Source organism: Bos grunniens, chromosome 1 (genome assembly GCF_055505025.1).
Source record: "Bos grunniens cultivar Pamir isolate PY7600 chromosome 1, Bosgru_T2T1.0, whole genome shotgun sequence".
Lineage (NCBI taxonomy): Eukaryota > Metazoa > Chordata > Mammalia > Artiodactyla > Bovidae > Bos > Bos grunniens.
In genome coordinates this window covers 47,263,919-47,289,057 of record NC_141165.1, presented here as the reverse complement: position 1 = coordinate 47,289,057, position 25,139 = coordinate 47,263,919, and the positions used below count along the sequence as shown (strand labels likewise).

At 40.3% G+C, this 25,139-nt stretch overlaps 1 protein-coding gene across 8 annotated transcripts in view; it reads left to right on the top strand.

The window, feature by feature from the left end:
• The window catches only part of VEPH1 (ventricular zone expressed PH domain containing 1), a 300,739-nt gene that overhangs the window by 156,647 nt on the left and 118,953 nt on the right, over positions 1-25,139 (top strand). For all 8 annotated transcript variants that reach the window (XM_086391814.1, XM_086391800.1, XM_086391821.1 and 5 more), the window contains 2 exons: positions 15,360-15,569; positions 16,145-16,542. In XM_086391814.1, coding sequence (XP_086247940.1) covers positions 15,360-15,569; positions 16,145-16,542 — 608 coding nt within the window. The remainder of the gene's footprint in view (positions 1-15,359; positions 15,570-16,144; positions 16,543-25,139) is intronic.

Genomic DNA, 25,139 nt, shown 5'->3' with positions numbered 1-25,139 from the left:
TTCGTAACATTGTACAGGAGGCGGTGATCAAAACTATCCCCAAGAAGAAGAAATGCAAAAAAGGCAAAATGGTTGTCTGAGGAGGCCTTACAAATAGCTGAGAAAAGAAGAGAAGTGAAAGGTAAAAGAGAAAATAAAAGATATACCCATCTGAATGCAGAGTTCTAAAGAACAGCAAGAAGAGATAAGAAAGCCTTCCTCAGCGACCAATGCAAAGAAATAGAGGAAAACAACAGAATGGGAAAAACTAGAGATCTCTTCACAGAGAAGGCAATTGGCACCCCACTCCAGTACTCTTGCCTGGAAAATCCCATGGACGGAGGAGCCTGGTAGGCTGCAGTCCATGGGATCGCTAAGAGTCGGACACGACTGAGCGACTTCACTTTCACTTTTCACTTTCATGCATTGGAGAAGGAAATGGCAACCCACTCCAGTGTTCTTGCCTGGAGAATCCCAGGGATGGGGGACCCTGGTGGGCTGCCGTCTACAGGATCACACAGAGTCGGACACGACTGAAGTGACTTAGCAGCAGTAGCAGCAGAGATGTCTTCAAGAAAATTAGAGATACCAAGGGAGTGTTTTATGCAAAGATGGGCACAATAAAGGACAGAAATGGTATGGACCTAACAGAAGCAGAAAGTATTAAAAAGAGGTGGCAAGAATACACAGAAGAACTATCCAAAAAACATATTAATGACCCAGACAACCACAACAGTGTGATCACTCACCTAGAGCCAGACATCCTGGAGTCCAAAGTCAAGTGGGCCTTAGGAAGCATCACTACGAACAAAGCTAGTAGATGTGATGGAATTCCAGCTGAGCTATTTCAAATCCTGAAAGATGATGCTGTGAAAGTGTTGCACTCAATATGCCAGCAAATTTGGAAAACTCAGCAGTGGCCACAGGACTGGAAAAGGTCAGTTTTCATTCCAATTCCAAAGAAAGGCAATGCCAAAGAATGTTCAAACTACCACACAATTGTACTCATCTCACACGCTAGCAGAGTGATGCTCAAAATTCTCCAAGCCAGGCTTCAGCAATACATGAACTGAGAACTTCCAGATGCTCAAGCTGGATTTTGTAAAGGCAGAGGAACCAGAGATTAAGTTAACAACATCTGTTGGATCATAGAAAAAGAAAGAGAATTCCAGAAAAACATCTACTTCTGTTTCATTGACTACACTAAAGCCTTTGACCATGTACTGCTACTGCTAAGTCACTTCAGTCGTGTCCGACTCTGTGCAACCCCATAGACGGCAGCCCACCAGGCTTCCCCGTCCCTGGGATTCTCCAGGCAAGAACACTGGAAAGGGTTGCCATTTCCTTCTCCAACGCATGAAAGTGAAAAGTGAAAGTGAAGTCGCTCAGTCGTGTCCGACTCCTAGTGACTCCATGGACTGCAGCCTACCAGGCTCCTCCATCCATGGGATTTTCCAGGCAAGAGTACTGGAGTGGGGTGCCAATGTGGATCACAACAAACTGTGGAAAATTCTTCAAGAGATGGGAATACCAGACCACCTGACCTGCCTCCTGAGAAATCTATGTGCAGTTCAAGAAGCAACATTTAGAACCGGACATACAACAATGGACTGGTTCCAGATTGGGAAAGGAGTACATTAAGGCTGTATATCATCACCCTGCTTATTTAACTTACATGCAGAGTACATCATGCGAAATGCAGGGCTGGATGAAGCACAAGCTGGAATCAAGATTTCCAGGAGAATTATCAATAACCTCAGATATGCAGATGACACCACCCTTATGGCAGAAAGCAAAGAACTAAAGAACCTCTTGATGAAAGTGAAAAAGGAGAGTGACAAAGTTGGCTTAAAATTCAACATTCAAAAAACGAAGATCATTGCATCCGGTCCCATCACTTCATAGCAAATAGGTGAGAAAACAATGGAAACAGTGACAGACTTTATATTCTTGGGCTCCAAAATCACTGCAGATGGTGACTGCAGCCATGAAATTAAACAACACTTACTCCTTGGAAGAAAAACTATGACAAACCTCAGTTCAGTTCAGTTCAGTCGCTCAGTCATGTCCGACTCTTTGCAACCCCATGAATCGCAGCATGCCAGGCCTCCCTGTCCATCACCATCTCCTGGAGTTCACCCAAACCCACGACAAACCTAGACAGCATATTAAAAAGTAGAGACATAACCTTGCTGACAAAGATCTATATAGTCAAAGCTATGGTTTTTCCAATTGTCATTTTTGGATGTGAGAGTTGGACCATAAAGAAAGTTAAGTGCTGAAGAATTGATGCTTTTGAACTGTGGTATTGGAGAAGACTGTTGAGAATCCCTTGGACAGCAAGGAAATCAAACCAGTCGATCCTAAAGGAAATCAATCCTGAGTATTCTTTGGAAGGACAACCTAGACAGCATATTAAAAAGCAGAGACATTACTTTGCCAACAAAGTCAAGGCTATGGTTTTTCCAATGGTCATGTATGGATGTGAGAGTTGGACTATAAAGAAAGCTGAGTGACAAACAATTGATGCTTTTGAACTGTGGTGTTGGAGAAGGCTCTTGAGAGTCCTTGGACTGAAAGGAGATCCAACCAGTCCATCCTAAAGGAGATCAGTCCTGGGTGTTCATTGGAAGGACTGATGTTGAAGCTGAAACTCCAATACTTTGGCCACCTGATGCAAAGTGCTGACTCATTTGAAAAGACCCTGATGCTGGGAAAGATTGAGGGCAGGAGGAGAAGGGGACAACCGAGGATGAGATGGTTGGATGGCATCACCGACTTAATGGACATGGGTTTGGGTGGACTCCAGGAGTTGGTGATGGACAGGGAGGCCTGGTGTGCTGTGGTTCATGGGGTCACAAAGAGTTGGACACAACTGAGCGACTGAACTGAACTGAACTGAACTGATGCTGAAGCTCCAATATTTTGGCTGCCTGATTCGAAGAGCTAACTCATTAGAAAAGACCCTGATGCTGGGAAAGATTTCAAGCAGAAGGAGAAAGGGTGGAAGAGGATGAGACGATTAGATGGCGTCACTGATTCAATGGACATGAGTGTGAGCAAAGTCCAGGAGTTGGTGATAAACGGGAAAGCCTGGCGTGCTTCAGTCCATGGGGTCACAAAGAATCAGACATGACTGAGCATCTGAACTGAACTGAAATTTGATTTCAGGATAGAGGTATCCCTCACTTTTCAAACGTTGACTTTACACTTCTTTACTTTGAGGAAAGATCTACGTTATCACAGTCATCTTGATTCTAGGATCCAGGACACCAAAAGCCCTCAAGTCCCTCTTATAAAATGGGGTAGTTCTATTGGCCCTTTATAGACTAGTTTCATATTGTTAATTTCAATTAATTGCAGATGGAAATTCAAACTTCATTCTATATTGGTTGAACCTGAAAATGTGGAAAGGGGGTTATGGAGCTCCAATTTGACTTGTTTTCACTAACAAAAAAAAACCTGAAGAGAATTTTTGCTTTTATTTTAAAAAAGTAATTGCTTCTTTGCCCTATACCCATTTCAATTTAGACAAGTTTTCATAAGAACACTCTTCTTTCAAGTAGCAGGGGAAACCTGAAAATGGAAAGCAGTGACACAGTGCGGGGAAGGACATGAAGCAGCAGTATGTGGGGGAGGATGGAGGGAAGAGAGAATTAAGGAGATTATGTTCACAAGAGAATGACTCCAGGATATCTGCCCTCCTTGGAGTCACCCCAGAGTTTTGGTTTATCCTAAATCTCATGCACGGAACATCAAAGAAATGGATGACAGAGGAGAACAGGGAATTTGAGTCAATGTATGTCTGGAATGTATAGCAAAGCAATATGGCCTGCAGAGACACTTTTCCAACTGTGAGACCCTTTGCAACCTGTTATTCCAGAGTTTCCATCTTGACATCTGTGAGTCTCATCAGAACACAACTCTAGTGTGATCCACTATCCCTGAAAGCCCAGCTCAGGGATAGTTCAGGAGCGGTGGCTCTTTACCAAGTCCACAGCCAAAACTGCAGAGAGCAGGATGCTAGGTTCTTCTCTCCAAGTTTGCAGAGAAGCCTGTATTTCCAAGTCTGATCAAGCTTTTACCAGCTCCTCCCATGTGATAGGTTCAGTGCTGGGAGCTTTCACTGTTATATTGTTATATCCTCACAACAACAAAGTTTTTAAATATGTATTAGGGTTACAAAGGCTTCATACTAAAGGGTATTGGAGGAAACCTTGTGGATGGGCAACAAAGAAAAATTCTCTACCCAATCCCTACTCATCTCTAGGTTCGTGGTAGTTCTTGGAGGGGCAGTTGTGTAAATGCCCAGCCATTATCTCATAGAGTTTTCTTTCATTTCTTCCTTTGTCTAACTCACTGTATGTCAAATTTTAGTGTGGACAAGGTTTACAGTGTTCACAGTACTTCATTAATAAAGGAATTGTAAAGGAATATCAACGGTGACTTGCCTGCTGCTACTGCTGCTGCTAAGTCGCTTCAGTTGTGTCCAACTCTGTGTGACCCCATAGACAGCAGCCCACCAGGCTCCCCTGTCCCTGGGATTCTCCAGGCAAGAACACTGGAGTGGGTTGCCATTTCCTTCTCCAATGCATGGAAGTGGAAAGTGAAAGGGAAGTTGCTCAGTCATGTCTGACTCTTAGTGACCCCATGGACTGCAGCCCACCAGGCTCCTCCATCCATGGGATTTTCTAGGCAAGAGTACTGGAGTGGGGTGCCATTGCCTTCTCTGGGTGACCTGCCTGTTCCTCTCCAAAATGATACCCTACTAACCATCTAGAATGCCTTCTTTGTGCCTCTCTTCCACCGAAGGCTGCTTTTCTCCAGGACTCCAGTTTAACACCCATTACCCAGAAAGTCTTCCCTGCCTACCCACGCCCATAGTTACCTTCTCTCTTTTGACTTCCGACAACTCGCGTTGCCTCTGAATTCCTTCACACATGTAGTCCTGCCCTGAAGTGCTTGGTGTCTTTCTGTGTGCACCTCCAGTCTCCCTCAACCTTAAGGAAGCTAATAATCAGAGCCTATGCCCTATGTAAGGAGAACAGAGTCTTTTTTAAAAAAAAATTATTCTTCACAAGCATTAGTTTAATGATTTCATAGTGTCCCATTGTATAAATGTATAGTAGTTTACAGAACTAGTCACATTTTGTTGTAAATTTAACCAATGTCCTTTTTTTTTCTTTTTTAACTTATCAAAGTAGGATGGCAAATTTACAGTAGACTTGGAAAATATAGAACAAAGTTACATATAGTTCCTCTATATATTACAATTATGTTTTCAAGTAGATAAATTAAGATTTTTGGAAAATAGAGTCTTAAAAGTGCCTATAAAAACTCCCACTTTTTTAGGCAAGCCATGTTTATACAAAGAGAAATTGATTTTTTCAGAGTGACTGTTGGCTTGAAAAATGTACATAAGGAGGTTCAGGACCATAATTAAAAACATGTGATGTTCTGGTCAGTGTTGCCCCCTGCTTAGGAAAAGCTGAATGCAATTTCACCCCACCAAGGGGACTAGAGTTTTCATAAAAAAACATGTAGATGTTTCAGTCTCAGGAGGTCTATGGTGGTCACTTGTATAAAAAGAAAATTGTAACAACCATTTGTGGCAGTAGCTGTGGTTCTTGTTATTCCTCCATGCATAGGGAAGGAAGGACCTTGGTTTTTTGCCTCTCTTCTTACTGAAGAAGTTAAATTTGACATGTGGGACCATTTATGTTCCATCTGCTGTTCATTTACTTCCACCATTTGTCCTTCCTTAAAGCAGCATTTATGATGATGTGAAGGTCTGTAAAGGTATTTCAGGAATTTGTTTATCAGCAAGAGAGGTAGGTGGGAGACAGCATTATCAGTTCTGGAGCCAGTGAAGCAGGCCCAGGGAGCGTGAGGCCCCAGGGGGGCCGGCTCTGCCGGTATGGACAAAGATGGAGATGGGGGTGGGGTGGGGAGAGGGGAGAGACCCAGGTGGAGACACTGCCAGGAGTGTGAGCAATGCAATTACACTTTCACCAGGGGGGCCAGGCCCCTTTCCTGTAACACAGAAGTGTTCAAAACACAAGACACACAAAAGAGAAGATTGCTTTTCATCAAGCTCCTTCGGCTTGGCTTCCTCTTTCAAACAAGACGGGGAATAGTAAAGATTTAGCCTATATTGTGGAAGGAGCGGTACGAGGAGCTATACGAGGAGCTATACCCTGCACAGCTCTCGTGGGGAGGGTGACAGCTGAGGGTAAAAGTTCTACTTGACCCTGATGACCCAACTATTTGCTATTTTTGTTCCCCCCAAACTCCCCATTCCTTTGTTCCTTTTTTTTTTTAATTTTATTTTATTTTTAAACTTTACAATATTGTATTAGTTTTGCCAAATATCAAAATGAATCCGCCACAGGTATACATGTGTTCCCCATCCTGAACCCTCCTCCCTCCTCCCTCCCCATACCCTCCCTCTGGGTCGTCCCAGTGCACCAGTCCCAAGCATCCAGTATCGTGTGGAATTTAGAAAGATAGTAACAATAACCTTTGTTCCTTTTTGTTATCTATCATGATTGAACTCTGCAGTCACTACCATGCATGTTTGTGTCCAACTCTTTGTGACCCTATGGACAACAGCCCATCAGGCTCCTCTGTGTATATGATTCTCCAGGCAGGAACTCTGGAGTGGGTAGACAGCGAATATATCCATTTCTTCTTAAAGTTGCTCAGTCATGTCCAACTCTTTGCAACCCCATGGACTATACAGTCCATGGAATTCTCCTGGCCAGAATACTGGAGTGGGTAGCCTTTGTCTTCTCCAGGGGATCTTCCCAACCCAGGGATCAAACCCAGGTCTCCCGCATTGCAGGCAGATTCTTTACCAGCTGAGCCACAAGGGAAGCCCAAGAATACTGGAGTGGGTAGCCTATCCCTTCTCCAGCGAATCTTCCCAACCCAGGAATCGAACCAGGGTCTCCTGCACTGCAAGCGGATTCTTTGGCAACCCACTCCAGTATTCTTGCCTGGAGAATCCCATGGACAGAGGAGCCTGGTAGGCTACAGTACTTGGAGTCGAGTTAGACATGACTGAGCGACTAACAGTCTTTACCAACTGAACCATCAGGGAAGCCCATTTTGTTAAAGGGAACACCAACATTTACTTTTCAGTTACCTGTAAAGGGTTGCTCAGCAATTATATGTCAGCTCTGTCTGGTGTGTTCCCACAGGATGTGACTCAGAGATATTAGCATACAATAATTCTTATTGATTACGATGTTATCACCAATCCCCAAATGTGTTACTTCTTCCTAGGGCAGAGTCAGAGGCAACCTGTAGGAAACTTCTACTGAGAGGCAATGGGAGAGGGTGTGAAGTGGGTGAGCTCTGGAGGTAGATACTTGTGTTTAATGCTGGGCTTACTAGTTGTTCAGTAAACTACTTGACGTCTCTGTTCCTTAGCTCCTCCATCTGTGAAATGGAGATGGCAGAGGGTCTGCTTAATAGTAAAATGGGCAGACAGGATAAGGGGATGTACCAAAAGGATAATTAACCATGGCCCTGCTCTTCCAGTATCAAATGATGGTGAATGACAATGTCTTACCTTTTCCCTCTGCAGGCCCAGTGCTTGCAGACATCCTCTCTTTAATCCTCACCACCAGCCCCCATTACCTGCTCAAGTTCCCAGAAAATCAAGTTGGCCCAGAAAAGGAGGAGCATGTGTCTCTCCAGTTCTCACACTTGATTCAGAGTGTTCTAATGACATTACTATTTTACATTTTTGGACTCTTTTGTAATTTACCAAGTGCTTTTGTAACTTGTGCCACATTCAGCTGACAATTTGGTAGGATCTGGTAGCCTTCTACTAAGGCTGCTGCTTACCTGGTCTGCCCATTCTAGGCTTGGGAGTCTTGACTACAAATCTGGGATCCATCTGAAGCAGTATCTATCAGGGGCAAAAAGTGAAAAGGTACATTTACCTGGGAATCGATAAAGACCCTGGAAAGCTTGAGGAGAATAAAGCTATGGAATGCGAGGGAGCTGCATACAGCTTACCACACTCCAACTCCAAATAATACACAGCTTATTGTTTTAAGTTTCATGTCACTGCAGACCTGGCGAAACCCTCGGCAGCTTTGCTTAAGAGAAAATGCCTCTGCCCTGGTCTAATTCCAATTCTGTTCTTTCAGTGCCTGGGCCAGTGCTTCTCAACCTTGAATGTGTACTGAAACACCTGGGGATTGGGTTAAGGGCACTCTGATTCAGCAGGTCTGGGATGGAGCCTGAGATACTGCCTCTCCAGCAACCTCTAAGGAGATGCTTATTCTGCTGGTCCAGCAACATCGCTCTGAGCAGCAAAGGCAAGGGTCTGCACTGTTTGCTGATCTTTTTCTGTGTCCCATTCCTTCTCGTGTTGGTTACATGAAAAGTGAACAAATGACCGAGCATCTGTATGAGTGGTCACTTCCTCGTATCAGGACTTTTAAACTTTTGTTCTGTTAGCAGAATATTCTTTCTCTCTGTCTGCAATTGCTCAGAATTCATACTTGAAGATCAGGGAATTTTTAAAATCAGCCATTTCGATATTCCAGCACTTGTATGCTCACACAGTAGGGAGCATTGCTGTCCTGTAGTCCACAGCCTTTAGGATGCTGCAGGGGTAGTCCTTCCGGGCCTAGAAAAGGAGAAGCTCATCTTCCAGGTTTGGCATTACCTGTACAAGCTGCCTTCTTGTGGTATCAAAGGTCTGCGTTGGGCAATAGCCACCTAGGGTTTTACTGCTTTACACGTTCATGCCCATTCTATGTGGGTACACTGTCAAACTCATCTCCTATAATGCTTTCAGCAATCTAGTGATGCAGTAACATTGATCCCATTTTTAGATGACAGAAAAGACACAAAGAGATTTGCCTGTCACTTATAAAGAGGAGATTGGAGTCATAAACCTCGGTCTTTTTCCTGAAAGGCCATATTCAGTCTATTTCCCCACCATCCCTTCTGTGAAGCCCCTAAAGAAGCTTGTTGTGAATGAAATAAACCATGGAGTCACTTTGTTTCAGCAAAGTTCTTCATTTTGGTTCCCATATAACTGGGCACCTTCTAATCTCTGCTCTTGCCCACCAAGGTAGTCTGAGGCAGAAGAGAGTACCAAGAATTTAGATTCAACATTGTCCTTTCCCTTAGTATTCAAGTATAGCTTTTCCAGAGGCTTTGCTCATTTCAGTCCCCAAACATATGACAGTGCTGTGGAGCTGAGAGATCATCTCTGTCATTCTTATGATGATTGATGACCCAAGAAATTGCTGAAGAGTAGGGAACATAACATCCTAAGAATTTAGGACTCCTATGTGGATTTGATCCATTATGTTCTCCCACTTCTCTAACAAGCTCAACTCTGCAAAATACATATCCTGGATATGGAATCATAAGCCAAGCTCATCAAACATTAACTAATATATTTTTCTTTGATTTAAGACACCAGGAAAAGAGGCTGCCAATTTCTCCATCACTGCCAGCTTTACAGTCTCATCTCCTAGCTTAGTGAGAGCAGTGAGCTGCCCATGGACCAATTCATTCCTAAGGGGGGAGTCTTGTTCACGTAAGAGGGAGATAATTAGGCTTTCCCTGCCCCTCCTGGGTATCCCTAGAGCTGCTTTTAAAAACTTTAACTTGGCAACAGACACCAAAAACTGCTCAGACTGGAAATCATCTGAGCCTCTTGTAATGTGGTGTGTTGAGTTAAAGCCAAGTTAATATTTAGGGGATTATAGAACTCTGACAAAGATTTCTGTAAAATTACCTCTGGAGTTAAAAGTGACAAATGGAAAAGAAATAACAATCCCCCTGCATGAGCCCAACTCCCTGCCCCCACCTCCAGTCCCCACAAATAAATGCACACAGAACCAGTGGCTCTGTTCTCCACCTATTCTCTCACATTCGTAATGCGTTTCTTTGCTCTAAGAGGAATGCAGAGTTTCTGTCTCTAAAAGATCTCTGTTTTTGAACAATTCTCTCCTATCTATTTATAATAAATATAAAAACCAAGAGGGGAAGTAAAGGACAGTGAATGTTTACTATAAACTCAAACTTCTATCTACCATTTTCCAACCTTTCAAACTGTTGGAACCAAATCTTGTCCTAATTCCCTGCTGGCAAAACTCTGTGACAAACCCAGGTGGATTGATGGCTAGAAATGGAACATCCTCTCTGGTCCATCTTGTGGCTTTGGCTACCTTGGAAACTCTTCATCACCACCCCATCTCATGACTCCTGTGTTATGTTGTTGTTCTTCAGTCGCTAAGTCATGTGGACCCTTTGTGACCCCATGGACTGCAGCATGCCAGGCTTCCCTGTCCTTCACCATCTCCCGGAGCTTGCTCAAACTCATGTCCATTGAGTCAGTGGTGCCATCCAACCACCTCATCCTCTGTCGCCCCCTTTTCCTCCTGCCTTCAATCTTTCCTACCATCAGGGTCTTTTCTAATGAGTCAACTCTTTGTATCAGGTGACCCAAGTATTGGAGCTTCAGCTTTAGCATCAGTTCTTCTAATGAATATTCAGGGTTGATTTCCTTTAAGATTGCCTGGTTTGATCTCCTTGCTGGCCAAGGAATTCTCAAGAGTCTTCTCCAATACCACAGTTTGAAAGTGTCAATTCTTCAGCACTCAGCTTTCTTTATGGTCCAACTCGCACATCCATACATGACTACTGGAAAAACCATAGCTTTGACTAGGTGAACCTTTGTCAGCAAAGTAATGTCTTTGCTTTTTAATATGCTGTCTAATTTTGTCATAGTTTTGCTTCCAAGGAGCAAGCATCTTTTAATTTCATGGCTGCAGTCGCCATCTGCAGTGATTTTGGAGCCCAAGAAAATAAAATCTGCCACTGTTCCCATGTTTCCCCCATCTATTTGCCTTGAAGTGATGGGACAGAATGCCATGATCTTAGTTTTTTTAATGTTGAATTTTAGGCCAGTTTTTCCACTCTACTCTTTTACTTTCATCAAGAGGCTCTTTAGTTCCTCTTCGCTCTCTGCCATAAGGGTGGTATCATCTGCCCATCTGAGGTTATTGATATTTCTCCCAGAAATCATGATTCCAGCTTGTGATTCATCCAGCCCAGCATTTCTCATGATGTACTCTGCATAGAAGTTAAATAATCAGGGTGACAATATACAGCCTTGACGTACTCCTTTCCCAATTTTGAACCAGTCCATTGTTCCATGTCTGGTTCTAACTGTTGCTTCTTGACCTGCATATAGGTTTCTCAGGAGGCAGATAAGGTAGTCTGGTATTCACATCTCTTTAATCTCCAAATCTTAAAAACAAGGAAGATTGTGTATAAGAGAGAGTCCTTGTGGTAAGAAGCCTACTCATCAGCAACATTCATCAGCCTCATATCTAGAGAACACTTTTCTGGCCCAAATATTTTATTGTTGCTTCTTTACTTCTTTGGCCCTTTGCAAATCCCTTTTTTTCACTCCTACTCTTGCTCCTGGCTTCTCTCCATATCTGATATTTACCAAATGACATTGACCCGTCCCCTACTCCTCATGGACAGAGTCATGAGGAGAAGCAGCCAGGACTTCATAGACATCTGGTAGACCTCCAGAGGGTTTTTTTTGTGGCTGCAAGGAGCAGGCTGGCTGCAAAGATGTAGGTGGTTTCAGTTCATCTATTCTGCAAATACTTTAGGTACCTGTGAGTGAGTGTTAAGCACTGTCCCAGCCATAGGGGAACAAGGATGAGCATTATAGTTCCCAGCCCACAGGGCAGTAGAGATTTACCCAGGAATGGGGTCACCAGATGAAACAAATAGAAATACAGGATATCCAGTTAAATTTCAGGTAAAGTACAAATGATTTTTTAGTGTAAGTATAATCATTTTAATATAGGACAATACATTTTTTACTATGTCCCATTAGAGACATAACTCTACTAAGGAAAATTGTTGTTTATCTGAAATTCAAGTTCGGCTGAATGCTCTATATTTTACCTGGCAACCCTGCAACCAGAGGCACTTGACCTAACCTTGGGTCAGTGGATGTCTGAGGATAGCCCATAACTTCTTTCATGTCGGGAGGCCCCTCAGAGAGATGCTGTAAGGCAGCCTGAAGGTGCAAGAAGACATGCTGTCAGGTACAAGAGCTCTGACTCACACAATTCATGGTGCTTTACAGCCAACACGTGGTGATTGGAGACAGGGGCTAGGAAGGGGGCTGAGTGACTGTCCTTCTAAAATCTGATGCCATAGCATTCTCCAGGGGACATCAATGCCTCCCATGATGTGGGATATTGATCTATCTGTGTCTAGGTCACTGGTATTTTCTTACTACATTAACACAATGCTTAGACAAGGAAAGATAAAACCATAATAATAATAACAGCAATTGATGGTAATAATAAAATTTAACATCTCCTGACTTCCTCATTTGTGCTAGGAGCAGTGCTTCATACTGATTCCATCATTTCAGCTTCCCAACAATCCTATGAGTTAAGTATAGTTATTATCTCCATTTTATAGATGAGGAACTTGATATGAAGAGGACAAGAAATAAAAGATCTCCATAAGTAAGAAAATTTTATTTTAAAAAAATCAGAAACTGATCCAATAAATTATTGAGGGAGATTTACTATAATCATGAAATTTGAAAAAATTTTGGATGAAAATGCTAGTAACTACTGTTATAACCCAGAGCTTTATGTAGAAAGAAAAAACTAGTAAATCCCTGAGAAACTATACCTCTAAAAACTTATATGTTTCAAGATTTAAAAACTTGTTTAATGCTCAATATCTGATGTTTGTATATTGGGGTATACTTTGTGCCTTAAAATGTTTTAAGTTTTAATAATCCCAGCTATATAAATTTCTAAAAGAAAGTATAAAAGTGAAAGTGTCTTTCACTTTTTAACTGTGATTATGAACCAAGAACCAGAGAAATACTTTAGTTTGATGACTGTACAGGGACTAACTAACACAGAAAATAAATACTGCCCCCAAATTTCTCATCTTGAGAAGGTTCGTTGGATCTGTTAAAATTAACCTTCATAGTCATCACAGTTTTAAAAATACCATCCAATAATAGCACCTTCTTGGTTTTATTTGTAATAGGAGTAAAAATTCAGTTTTTAGAACTTTCTGGCTGGAAGAGGTCAGTTCCTCCCATCTACTTGTAGGCAGGCAGTATCTTGTATATGTCAGAAAGAGAAACATGGTCAAGGTGAGCATTTATTCTCATGAACTGGTTCTTAAAATCAACTAATGCATATTTCAGCCAAGCATGGGATTGAAAGTAAGTTTTTTATTATATATGCAAAACCATAGGAACCCTATAAAAGTTATATTAAAAATGATTTAATTTTCTGAGCAGTAGCTTACTACACAATAAGTGAAGTGAAGTGAAAGTTGCTCAGTCGTGTTGACTCTTTGTGACCCTGGCTAGAATACTGGAGTTGGTAGCCTTTCCCTTCTCCAGGGTATCTTCCCAACCCAGGGATCTAACCCAGCCCTCCCATATTGCGGGAGGATTCTTTACCAGCTGAGCCACAGGGAAACCCAAGAATACTGGAATGGGTAGCCAATCCCTTCTCCAGCAGATCTTCCCAACCTAGGAATCAAACCAGGCTCTCCTGCGTTGCAGGAGGATTCTTTACCAACTGGCTATCAGGGAAGCACTATTACACAATAAACAGTGTCTTGTTAATGGATGATCTACTCCCCTTCCCAGTTTTCACCATCAGCATCTCTCACTAGGCTGAACTAACAGGGAGATTCCAACCTCTGAGGACCCAAAACTATGAACCCTTCCTCGAGGCCAAGCCCCTTCTCTGGGCCAAAAAGAAAAGTTGCTGGATCAAACCCTTTGCCCACTGCAGACATGGTTCTAGAATGAGTGGAATGTAACTGGAAAAAAAAAAAAAAAACACCAGCCCCTCTGTGTTGGTTTTCCCTAGAAAAGCAGTGCCTTAAGAAAACCAAACCTGTATTTTCTCACCCTAACTTAAGAAATAATGCCAGGTTTACTTTGGAAAAATAGCCATACGTTTGAAAAACATCAGGATTTTTCTGTAAATTTGAGGCCCCTTTCTTCAACCTCTAGAAAAAATACTTATGAAAACCAAGTAAATACACGCAGATACCCACAGAATTATTAAGCCGTCTTGGCGAATGGATTTCTAGAGTTTATTAACCCTTGTGTTTATAAGGAAAGAATTAATCCTAACCCCATATTGTATGGTTGATAGTGCTTGTTAAATTGAAATTAAATTAGCTCTAGACTGGCTCAATATTATAAAGCAAGTAAGGGAAGATAGGGTTTCCCTGGGAGCTCAGTAAGTAAAGAGTCTGCTGCAGTGCAGGAGACCTGAGCTCAATCCCTGGGTTGGGAAGATCCCCTGGAGAAGGGAATGGAGACCCATTCAAGTATTCTTGCCTGAAAAATCCCATGGACAGAGTAGCCTGGCAGGCTACAGTCCATGGGGTCGCAAGAGTTGGAGAACACTTGGTGGCTAAACCTAGCTACCTAAGGGGAGAAATGCATACTACTTTAATCATTCAGCATCTCATTGAGCATCAGTGAGCTATTTCTGCAGCTTGTTTGTGGGGCCTTACTCTATCTGAGGCACTGTGTTAACCCTTAGAGGGATAACAAAGATAGCCTATTCCTTAAAGGAGGTAATTTTAATGACCTACAGAGTGTTTTATAAATTCTACTGAAAAAGATATTTGGCACTGTTAATGTCATTTGTAGAAAAACCTCTTTCCTCCAACGTAATAAAATCCAGATAGATTTTTCTTGCTTCATAGAATGGAAGAGTCCCATCGATTTACATAAAATTAACAAAACCATGAGTGTATACAGTCCACATGAAATATTCTTATTCTAATAATTTTGATACAAACAGACCAGCATATATAAGTTTTCTAGAAAATTCCTGGCATGAATTTCATACGAAAGGCATGCTTTGGAGAGCTAGATAAGAATATGGTAGATGACCATAAAAGCTGCTTTTGGGGACTTCCTTGGCGGTTCAGTGGTTAAGATTCCCTGCTTCCACAGCAGGCGGCATGGGTTTGATCCCTGGTGGAGGAACTCAGATCCCACATGCTGCATGGTGCAACCAAAAATGCTTTTTAAAAACCCTGCTTCTCATCCTCTGAATCCTTCAAAAACTATTTCTAACATAAAGTTGCCAGAAACACCAGTGTTTCTAAACTTATGGTAGAATATGCTGTGGAAGCAATTTCAAAGACCTATGTCCATAGTAGTTACTCAATTCATATCTATTAAGTGATAAATTAAAAAATGGAGCAGATAGAGTTTTCAATTTTGAGCAGTTAAATAGAGAGAAGCACTGTTCCAAAGTATATGTGACAAGCATCTAATGCAATGGTTTTCATTCTTTTAGGAGAAAACCCAGCACTGAAATTGAATTTCTTGAGAAGCTGGAAGAAACAAAGCTCACTGTAGATGAAAATGAAGACCATGAAGAGCTCCAAGTTAAAATACAAGCTTTTGAAGACAAAATAAATGCTGAGGACAACACCCCTGGCTCTCTCAGAAGATATAGTTTGGATCAAGTTTCTAAGGAAGAAAGAAAAGGCATTAGATTTAATAGGTATAAATTTTCTTGGCTGATTTTTAGGATATGTACTTCATGTTTGCTATTAGTTTTACTGTCACACTTTTATGAAGTAGTTTTTAAATATCTTTTACCTACAGCAAAATTCATCCACAGTGCTTTCATTATCCAAAGTAGTTTGCTATATTAAAAGGAGAGTGCAAATAAAAATCACAAGTTGTGTGGCTTATTTTTTTTAAAAAAAACTCTTCTTAAATATAAATATGCTAACATCAAGAATGACTGGCAAAAGCTTTCCTTGATTTCTGCTGAAAAAGCATTAGCAAAAGTAGAAAAAAAAAAAGAATATAAATATATAACTCCACCATTTCCCAGCCAGTTTGCTGTGAAACTGATTTTTACATCTTTGTTTTGGGAAGTAGCCTAGATCTACAAAGATTTGGCTTATTTTACAATGTGTATGTTTTATCAAATCTATTAATAGCACCAATTTTCAGTTTCACACTCTAGAGGAACTTTCGCCTCAGTGTTATTATTCTTTCTTTTCCTTGTCAGTGAACAGTAGCTCAGCTTCTTTACCTGCCTCAACCTTCCCTTTGTTTGTATTGCAGGTCAAAGAGTTTGGCTTTGCACACTGTGCTAACAAACTCCTTGAGTGCAGAGGATGGGGAAGCTATAGAGAGCAAAGATACGCCAGCCAGCATCTCTCTTTCAGAAATAGAGCCACTTGGCCAAGGACATGAGATGTCACCCTTTAAGGTAGACACTGATGGATCACAGCTAGGAAATTCTTCAGTTTCACACCAAAGTATTATACATGTAGCATCTGAGAATTTGCCAGAAGCCGTTAAAAAGAACTATCAGGAAGAAACTCCAGAGACAACCACAAGTCCTGTAGAATACCATGATAAACTCTACTTGCACTTAAAGGAGAACTTCAGTAAAGTGAAAGCATATGCTGTAGAAATGGTAAAGAAGATTCCAGTCCCTGACCAGTGTACCATTGAAGGTAAGTGACCTGAACTCCCCAAACTTAAGAAATTTCAGGCATCACTATAAAAAAAAACAAATAAAACTCCAGTAGAATAAATTGCTGAATCTTTTGTAAAATAGATAATTTGAAAACACTCGTATTATTTTGATTGCTCTTTTCTCCCAATAAATTCAGTCATCTTTTTTTATTCCATTTCAATCTACCTAAGTCCACCAACTCTGATTTTTTCAAACCTCAGAATAAATTGTTTCTGGTTTCCCATTACTAGTGTTTAAGAAAATTCTGGAAAGGGATCCATGGCCCCAAAACAGGCTCTGGGATAGGCATCCAACCAAAGGCATTTTCCATCCTCGTGCAAGAAATCTATGGGGCTCCAGGAGATTCTTCTTCTGTTTATTCAACAAGCACTTATAAAGCAGCTACTGTATGCCAGGTACTGTGCTAAAGGTTCAGTTATGAGTCAAACAAATGTACTCCGTCACCTCTTGGAGGTTAAACTGTAGACAGAAAAGATGGAAACCATGGTCAGGAGGTGATATAGGTCAGGAGCCAGTAAGAGTGTGAACTAGTCAGAAAAAATCAAAGTAAGAAAAGAACATCAGGGCCAGAACTTCCCTGAGGTGCACAATTTAAGGAGACACTAAAAAAGCTCAGTAAAATTTTAAGTGAAGTCAGAATTAGTAACGATGTCTTGCCAAGCCATATTGGAGCTGAAACAAAAGGAGTTTAGTAGTATTGATCATGTCTTTATTTGCACTTTTGATATTATTTATTCTTTTTGTGGGGCTTCCCCAGTAGCTCAGCTGGTAAAGAATCCTCCTGCAATGCAGGAGACCTGGGTTTGATCCCTGGATTGGGAAGATCCCCTAGGGGAAGGCATGGCAAGCCACTCCAGTATTCTTGCCTGGAGAATCTCCATGGACAAAGGTGTCTGGTGGGCTGCAGTCCATGGGGTCACAAAGAGTTGGACATGACCAAGCACAGCACAACATCCTTTTTGTATTTATTTTGATTTTTAAAAATATTATTTACCTTGACTGCTAAATTTTCTGATGCTCTGCTAAGTTCTGTGCCCTAGTCCTGGCCCCAGGAAAGAGGACAGGTTGGAAACACAAGAACTAAAATGGCAGCGTGCCCAAGGCAGGCTTACCCTTCTGGTAGTGGGTTGAGCAGGTGTGGGTGGCTGAAGGCACTTGGCAGCCAATTAGATCTTTCCTACAATCACTCTTATGCAGCATCCATGTTCTTCCCTTAAGATTTAGATGACAGTCCTTGCCCACCTGTAGGTCATGACATCTTTTCACAGGTTACAGCTCTCGTAGAAAAAAGCCAGGCAGCACCTCATCTAGAAAGTAGCACAGCTGTGGGATAGTGAATTTAACTCATATTTACCCACCTACTGACTATCATCCCCTTTCATGTTTAGGGACTAGGAGGGTTTTTCAATTCTCTACTTCCTACTCCCATCTCCCACTCCAGATCAGATCAAAGAGTAGATTCTCATGCTAACAAAAGAAAAGGGGGATTCAAGCATTTGATAATGACAATTATTACTATTTAGCACATTTGTATAGAATCTTGACATTTTCTTTTTTTAATTGAAGTATAGTAGATTTACAGTGTTGTATTAGTTTCAGATGTACAGCAAACCGATTCAGTTATATATACATATGTATATTCTTTTTCAGATTCTTCTCCCTTATCAATTATTACAAAATACTGAGTTTATCTCCCTTTGCTGTATAGTAGGTCCTGTTGGTTATCTATTTTATATATAGTAGTGTACATATGTTAACCCCAAACTCCTAATTTATCCCTTCCCACCTTTCCCGTTGGGTAACCATAAGTTTGTTATCTATTGTTTGTGGATCTACTTTTGTCTTGTATATAAGTTCATTTTGTATCATTTTTTCCTAGATTTCACATATAAGCAATATCATATGATATTTGTCTTTCTCTGTCCAGCTTACTTCACTTAGTGTGGTGATCTCTAGGGAATCTGACATAGTCAAAAGCGTTTACATTAATTTATTGATTAGCTTTCTTAAACTTCTTTTATAAAATGGTAACAATAAAAGTGACATTGCTCATATTCAATGTAAGTTTTGGATAATTAAGTATACCAGGACTTGAAAGTAGCTGAAATCAGTAAGATTGAATTAACACAAACTCTTTAAATGGCATGTTTGGCTAATAAGTTAACACAAATGTTGGAGAATTTAATATAAGAAAGGTTAAGTGAATTTTCCAGTTTGACAGAGGATGTCAGTAGCAAAAATATTAGATACATTTTCATCTACTAGAATAGTTGGGGTTTTTTTTTTAAGTTTAATTTAAATCATCTAAGATGTGCTATACAATGAGGTTTAATCTTGTGAAAATGTGAAAGAAAACTGGCAGAGTTACTTTAAGTATCTAGTTGTCAAAAATGTATTTCTCATGGCCTTGAATTATTTTGGGAGTTTTAGAGTTAACAAGGTGACTTTGGGTTTTCTCCTAAAATATTGAAAGAATCCATCATTTTATTAAAATTTTTTTTCTTTTCATATTTTCTACCAGAAATGACCAGGAACTGAGAATGTACTTTTTAAGTTGGCATTTTGGATTCATTCATGCTTTTGTAATTTCCTAGAAGTTGTTGATAAATTCTCTGCACTGGGAAGTGTGTGAGGGATTGAAGATTTATATGACTCACCGTAAACACATCCACCAAGAAAGGACTCGTGCTAACTGCAGGGGACACACTGTTATTATTTCAGAGATTGTGTAAACCACTCAGCAAAACGCCAGCAGTCATCTGGCCAACACAGTTTTGCTTATGTCATGCGATTGCTCAGCTCAACAATACTGTGTTTCTTTTCTTAAAAATTTACTGAAGAAAGATTTAGGCTTAGAATCTGTGTTCTGTTTTATGTGTCATCGGTATAGAAGAGGCATATTTGGTCTTTCTTTATAAATTATGCAAAGTAATCAAGAAACAAAGAGGAAAACCATAAACACCACTTTCACAACATTAAAAGTTAAAAAGACAAATAAGCCAGCAGGAAATAAGAACAAGAACAACAACAAAGTATCAGGATTAATTTTAGACTGATTTTACAAAGTCCATGCTAAAAGGACATGACAAAACAATCTCTTAAAAAAGTTCTTTTGGTATTGGTTTGACTCATATGAAAGCAAAAAACAAGAAACTGTTCAGCTTCCTTATTTTGACCAACAAAAACATCACTTTCATATGGTTCAGCCTAATACTTCAGTAATAAAACATACTGAAAGAATAGGAGCCTCACTAGTCGCTGTACAGCAGAATTCAATATGTGGTGAATCAAGTCACAAATAGAATTTTTATCCTCAGTCAGCCATCTTATTACTGCATGATATTGATCACAGTGGGGACAGGCAATTGTGCAAATAGGTCAGCACGAATCTATCATCGTGTCTAGAAACCCCTAGGTCTTATTTAAGAATTTGGGTCAGCAGTTCATTTTGAGTATGCAAGAGCCTGTTATTCCTAAGTCAGTTATTCTCTCCTGGGCACCATTGGCCTCTGGCATAGGGGCAGATTTGCCAACCACTGAAAGTGGTGTATTCATATGAGAGTGCTAGTCTAATATCTGCCCAATTTACAAGGAATTTAGTTCAAGGATGTATTTTAAAGATCTGAATCACTGGTATTCATTTACGTGAACAAAAATGATTTAGAGTTTAAAACAAAGCACATGATATGGAAATAAATCCTTGAAAGTCTGGCCCATCACTGGAGTTCTATAAAGGAAGATATAAAATCTTACAAGAACCCATCAATGCTGCTTTGGTTCACTTTGAAGTATTTCCTGATTGAGTGAAAATACATCCCATCTGTAGAGCACGTCAGCACAGCTGACTTGCAGAAAGCTAATTTTAAAGCTGGTAATGTAGTCCTTTCTTGAAAGACCCACATGAGTTGATTTTTCCTGATGAACAGATATGAGACTATACAAAAATTTTTAAAAAGTTCATTGTAAATATCAAGAAGCAGGTGCTATTTTCATAATTAATTACAAGTAAGACTTCCTTACTGAAATTTTGTATGCAGTCAAGTTCAACCTCATATTGGGATGACTGAGGAGGCAAAGCCCACACCAGTCCTTACCTCTTTCTCCTCAGTTGGTCCAATAAGGAGGATAATGGTAACACTGATCCACTTCATAGTTCTGGAGATGCCTTTCTTTTTTAGAGCAAATTGGTTTAATTCTAGGATTAGAATCATTTACCCACGGACAAAGTTGTAATATTTGTAGGAAGAGAAAAATCCTAAAGTTTTTCCATACAGTTTAAGAGGGAAAAACAACAAATAGGAAGATGTTACAAATTCCCTGGAGCCTCATTTCATTAAAGTGGTCCACTGAACCCTTGTTTGGAGGGCACATGTTAGGGGAAAAAAAATTTCTAGAGAATTTTTCTTGGTACTTCAGAATTTATCTTGGATTAACCTGCTCACCAGTTGCCATTTCTCCGGAGTGAGTTTTCATCAAAAGAAGACAGGTAGGGACCTCCCTGGTGATCCAGTGGCTAAGACTCCACACTCCCAATGCAGGGAGCCCGGGTTCAATCCCTGGTCAGGGAACTAGCTCCCACATGCTGCAACTAAGAGCTTGCATGCCATAACCAAAGAGCCTGCAAACTGTACGAAAACCTGGTGCAGCCAAATAAAAAAACAAAAAGAGAAGACAGGTAAAATGGTGGCTGAGTTCTCCCTTTCAGTTTCTCCTGCCACACATATCTTGGTTTCTGTCATCTACACTGGCTCATGAGAAACATCCAGATAATACGGCTAAAGGAAGATCTACAAGTCCTTTTGAAAAGATCCCTTCTGAACCTCTCCTTTGAGTTAATATCAAATCACTGCCCTTGTTCGTCCCAAGCCAAGAACAGCTGCAAGACTTAGACAATTACAATGTCACTGGTAAGGATATTCCACGCTTAAATCTACAACATAACTTGTCCTAGAGTTCCACTAGAGGACATCAGATAACTTTCTTATTATTTATATTTTCAAAAGCTCCTTCTTAGTACAAAAAATAAGAAGTTTGATTTTCTTTACACATTCAAATAAATGACTAAATAAAATTCCCTAACTGTGCTGTTGGACAAAGAGGTGTGCTGCTTAATTGCACCTTATTTTACCTGCTATTATCTGTGGATGAAGAGGTTTATTCATCCAACTAGAAAACGGTGCAAAGTGAAATTGGTATGCACATTGGATAAATTATCTGCCTGTAAATTAAATGAGTCAAAACTAAACCCTTGAAATTGTCAGTTCCTCTAATATAGTGTCTACCTTGTGTATGTGTCTAGCAGATTTAAAGGGATCTCGCTAATAAATAAACAGAAGCAAAAGTAAATATGTAAATTGAGCAAAAAATGCATAGGGAAGTATCTTTCAGTATATCTTGTCCTTAAAGTAGCCATGTTAAAAGAAGAAAGAGAGGGGAAAAAAAGGAGGAGATAGCTAGGAGCAGAAGTAGTCTGCTGTGAAATATTTCGTATTCCTAAATATATTCTTCTAAATGTGTTATTTATAAAATAGAAGGCTATGTGGCATTATACCTTTATCTCTGTAATGGGGATTTTAATCTTTTTTAAGGGAAGTTCATACTCAGGGGTTACTATCAGCCTTTTATTATTGCTGTCTGGGGACGGTCCCTATTCCCAAGCACACAGTGGTGGACGAGACGGTCCTGAGCCACCGACGGTCCCCAGCAGAAAAGTACATTTCGATCCAATTTGCCACAAACCAAATTTCAGAAAAGTGAATGTTATTTTTTTTATTTACTTTCATTATTAAACTGGCAGTATATGCCCTGTAGGGAAACAAAATGGTCCCTTGATATCATCAAATCTCATTTAAAAACTGAGCAAATCTATATTTCTAAGCTCTGCTGGTGATGAAGAGCTGGTAGCCAGGAAACTGGAAAGAGATTATAGGGCTGAGTAAAGGGTTCTGATCTGACAGAGGAAAGGGGAGGGGCCAAGGAGAGGGTTTCCTCTTGTTTGCTCCGCATGAACTGCCAAACTTCAGATAATGGAGGATTTTTAAATGTTTTTTCAAAAACATAGGCAATCACACAGTTGGCAGTCAGGAGTTCAGGTGTTTGACAATTTGGCAGCCATTTATTTCTATTATAGTCCATTTCCATAGAGGTGCACGTTTACAAGGAGCAGATGAGTCTGTCTAAAGCAGACAGAGCTTCATGTCATGGATTAGCAGGCCCACTCAGGGTCAGGCAAAAAGAGCTAATTAAAGGACACCAAGTCCCTGGGTTTCCTCTGTCAACATGTATGCCCTGTCCATATTAGAGACCAGAAAGAAATTATAAAAGGCTAATTTTTTCTTTTCATAATAAAATATTCAGTGGACTTTTAAAAAATAAATTATTTTATGGAAAACAATCATTTTTCAGATGAAATATGCACACCAATTATCCAACAATCATTAAAATATTATGCCATCATTAAAATAGGCCACAAATTCAGATGTCATTACAGGAGCTCTGATTCTGCTTCTCATATCAAACCCCCTAATTTCCAAGTAGCCTTTTCAGACTGGTTTTTTTCACTTAGGTATATGAATTTAAGCTTCCTTATGCCTTTTAAAAAAATTAATAAATTCATGGCTGCTCTGAGCCTTCACTGCTGGGCAGGGGAGTTTTCTAACTGTGGCAAGCAGGGGCTACGTTCTGGTTGCGGTACATGGGCTTCTCATTGTGGTGACTTCTCTTGTTGCAGTGCAGGCTTCCGGAGTTGTGGTGCACAGGCTGTTGCCCTGAAGCATGTTGAATATTCCTAGACTAGGGATCAAGCCCATGTGCCCTGTGTTGGCAGGCAGATTCTCAACCACTGGACCACCAGGAAAGTTCCCTTTATGCCTTTTTGTGGCTTGATAGCTCGTTTCTTTTTAGCAGTAAATAATATTCCATTGTCTGGAAGTATCTACCTTTGCAGTATCATGCAGAATTGTTGTACTGCCCTAAAAATCTTCTATGCTCTGCACATTAATCCTGACTATTCTTTCTTCATTCATTCATTAATTCTACAAATATTTCTGGGTGCCTACCACAAGCCAGCATCATTCTAAGAACTGGGAACACATCAGTGAACAAAACAGGCAAATACCCTTGCCTTCACAGAGACTGTCCTAGTGGGAAAAGACATACAATAAATAATAGAAATGATAAATAAATGAAGGATGTAGAGTGTTGAGAAGTGTTAAGTGCTGTGGTAAAAGTAGAAACAGAGCTTGCAAAGCACAGGACAAAGAAAAGGATTTGCATTATATGTATATTATATATACATACAAAGTGGGCTAGTTCTAGAAAGATACCCATCATCTCTCACCACTGTTTTCTCTGAAGAACCAGATTGGCTACGGGAGTGTAGGAAAATAGGAGAAAGTGGGAGGAACTTGCACATTTTAAAGTATAATTTCTGCAAGGTTTAAACTTTTTTAACAGTTTTAGAAGAACTATTTTGTAACTCCTTTCAGTAACAGAGAGGCTGAGAACTTGGCCCCAGGTGAGAAGTCCAGACTCCTCAGAATCCTGTCTAACCAGAGTCTGTGGAATTGAACTGAGGTCCCAGCTCTGACATTGGGCAGCTCCAATTCCTGCAACAGATTGCTTGATCTCCTGTGACACCAGTTCCTCACACATAAGCCAAGAGTATATCACAAGGTCATGAGTTTTCAGCCTGTGCTCCCAAAAGACCATCAGGGGCCCCTTCAGAGGGCCCCAGACACTCCATCCTTCTTTATTTTCCTGCTGTACGAACCGAGCAGCTCTCAGGTAGCTGGTGTTACATATTGGTCTTCCTGAGATGTGTTTAAACCAAGAATTCCACAACCTAAAGAAATTTGAAAAGCACTCAGCTTCATCATTTTTAAGATCTTGTTATAAGATGCCTTATTCTCTAAATTAATTCTAAATGTCTTATGTCAGAGCTGGAAAATGTAAAATGCTCATTATTTGGCAACTTCTTTTCATTGATATATAGTTTATTGACAGTGTTGTGTTAGTTTCAGGTATACAGCAAAGTGATTCTGTTATATAGTTCTGAAAAGGATATATTATTTTCCATATAGGTTATTCTTTTCCATATAGCTCCTAGTGCTATACAGTCAGATAAGATCAGATCAGTCGCTCAGTCGTGTCCGACTCTTCGCCACCCCATGAATCGCAGCACGCCAGGCCTCCTGGTCCATCACCAACTCCCGGAGTTCACTCAGACTCACGTCCATTGAGTCAGTGATGCCATCCAGCCATCTCATCCTCTAGGTCCTTGTTATTTATCTATTTTATATCCAGTAGTATATATCTGTTAATCTAAAACTCCTAATTTATCCTTCTCCCCCACTTTCCCCTTGGTAACCATAAGTTTGTTTTCTGTCTCTGAGTCTATTTCTGTTTTGTAAATAAGTCATTTGCATAATTTTTTAGAGTCTACATATAAGTGATATCATATGATATTTGTATTTTGGCCACATTTTTAATCAGCCTCAACTTTATTGATGATTTTATATTTCTAAAGTAAGGTTTAAAATGTTAATTTTCTGCACTTGTCCAAGATAACTTTAT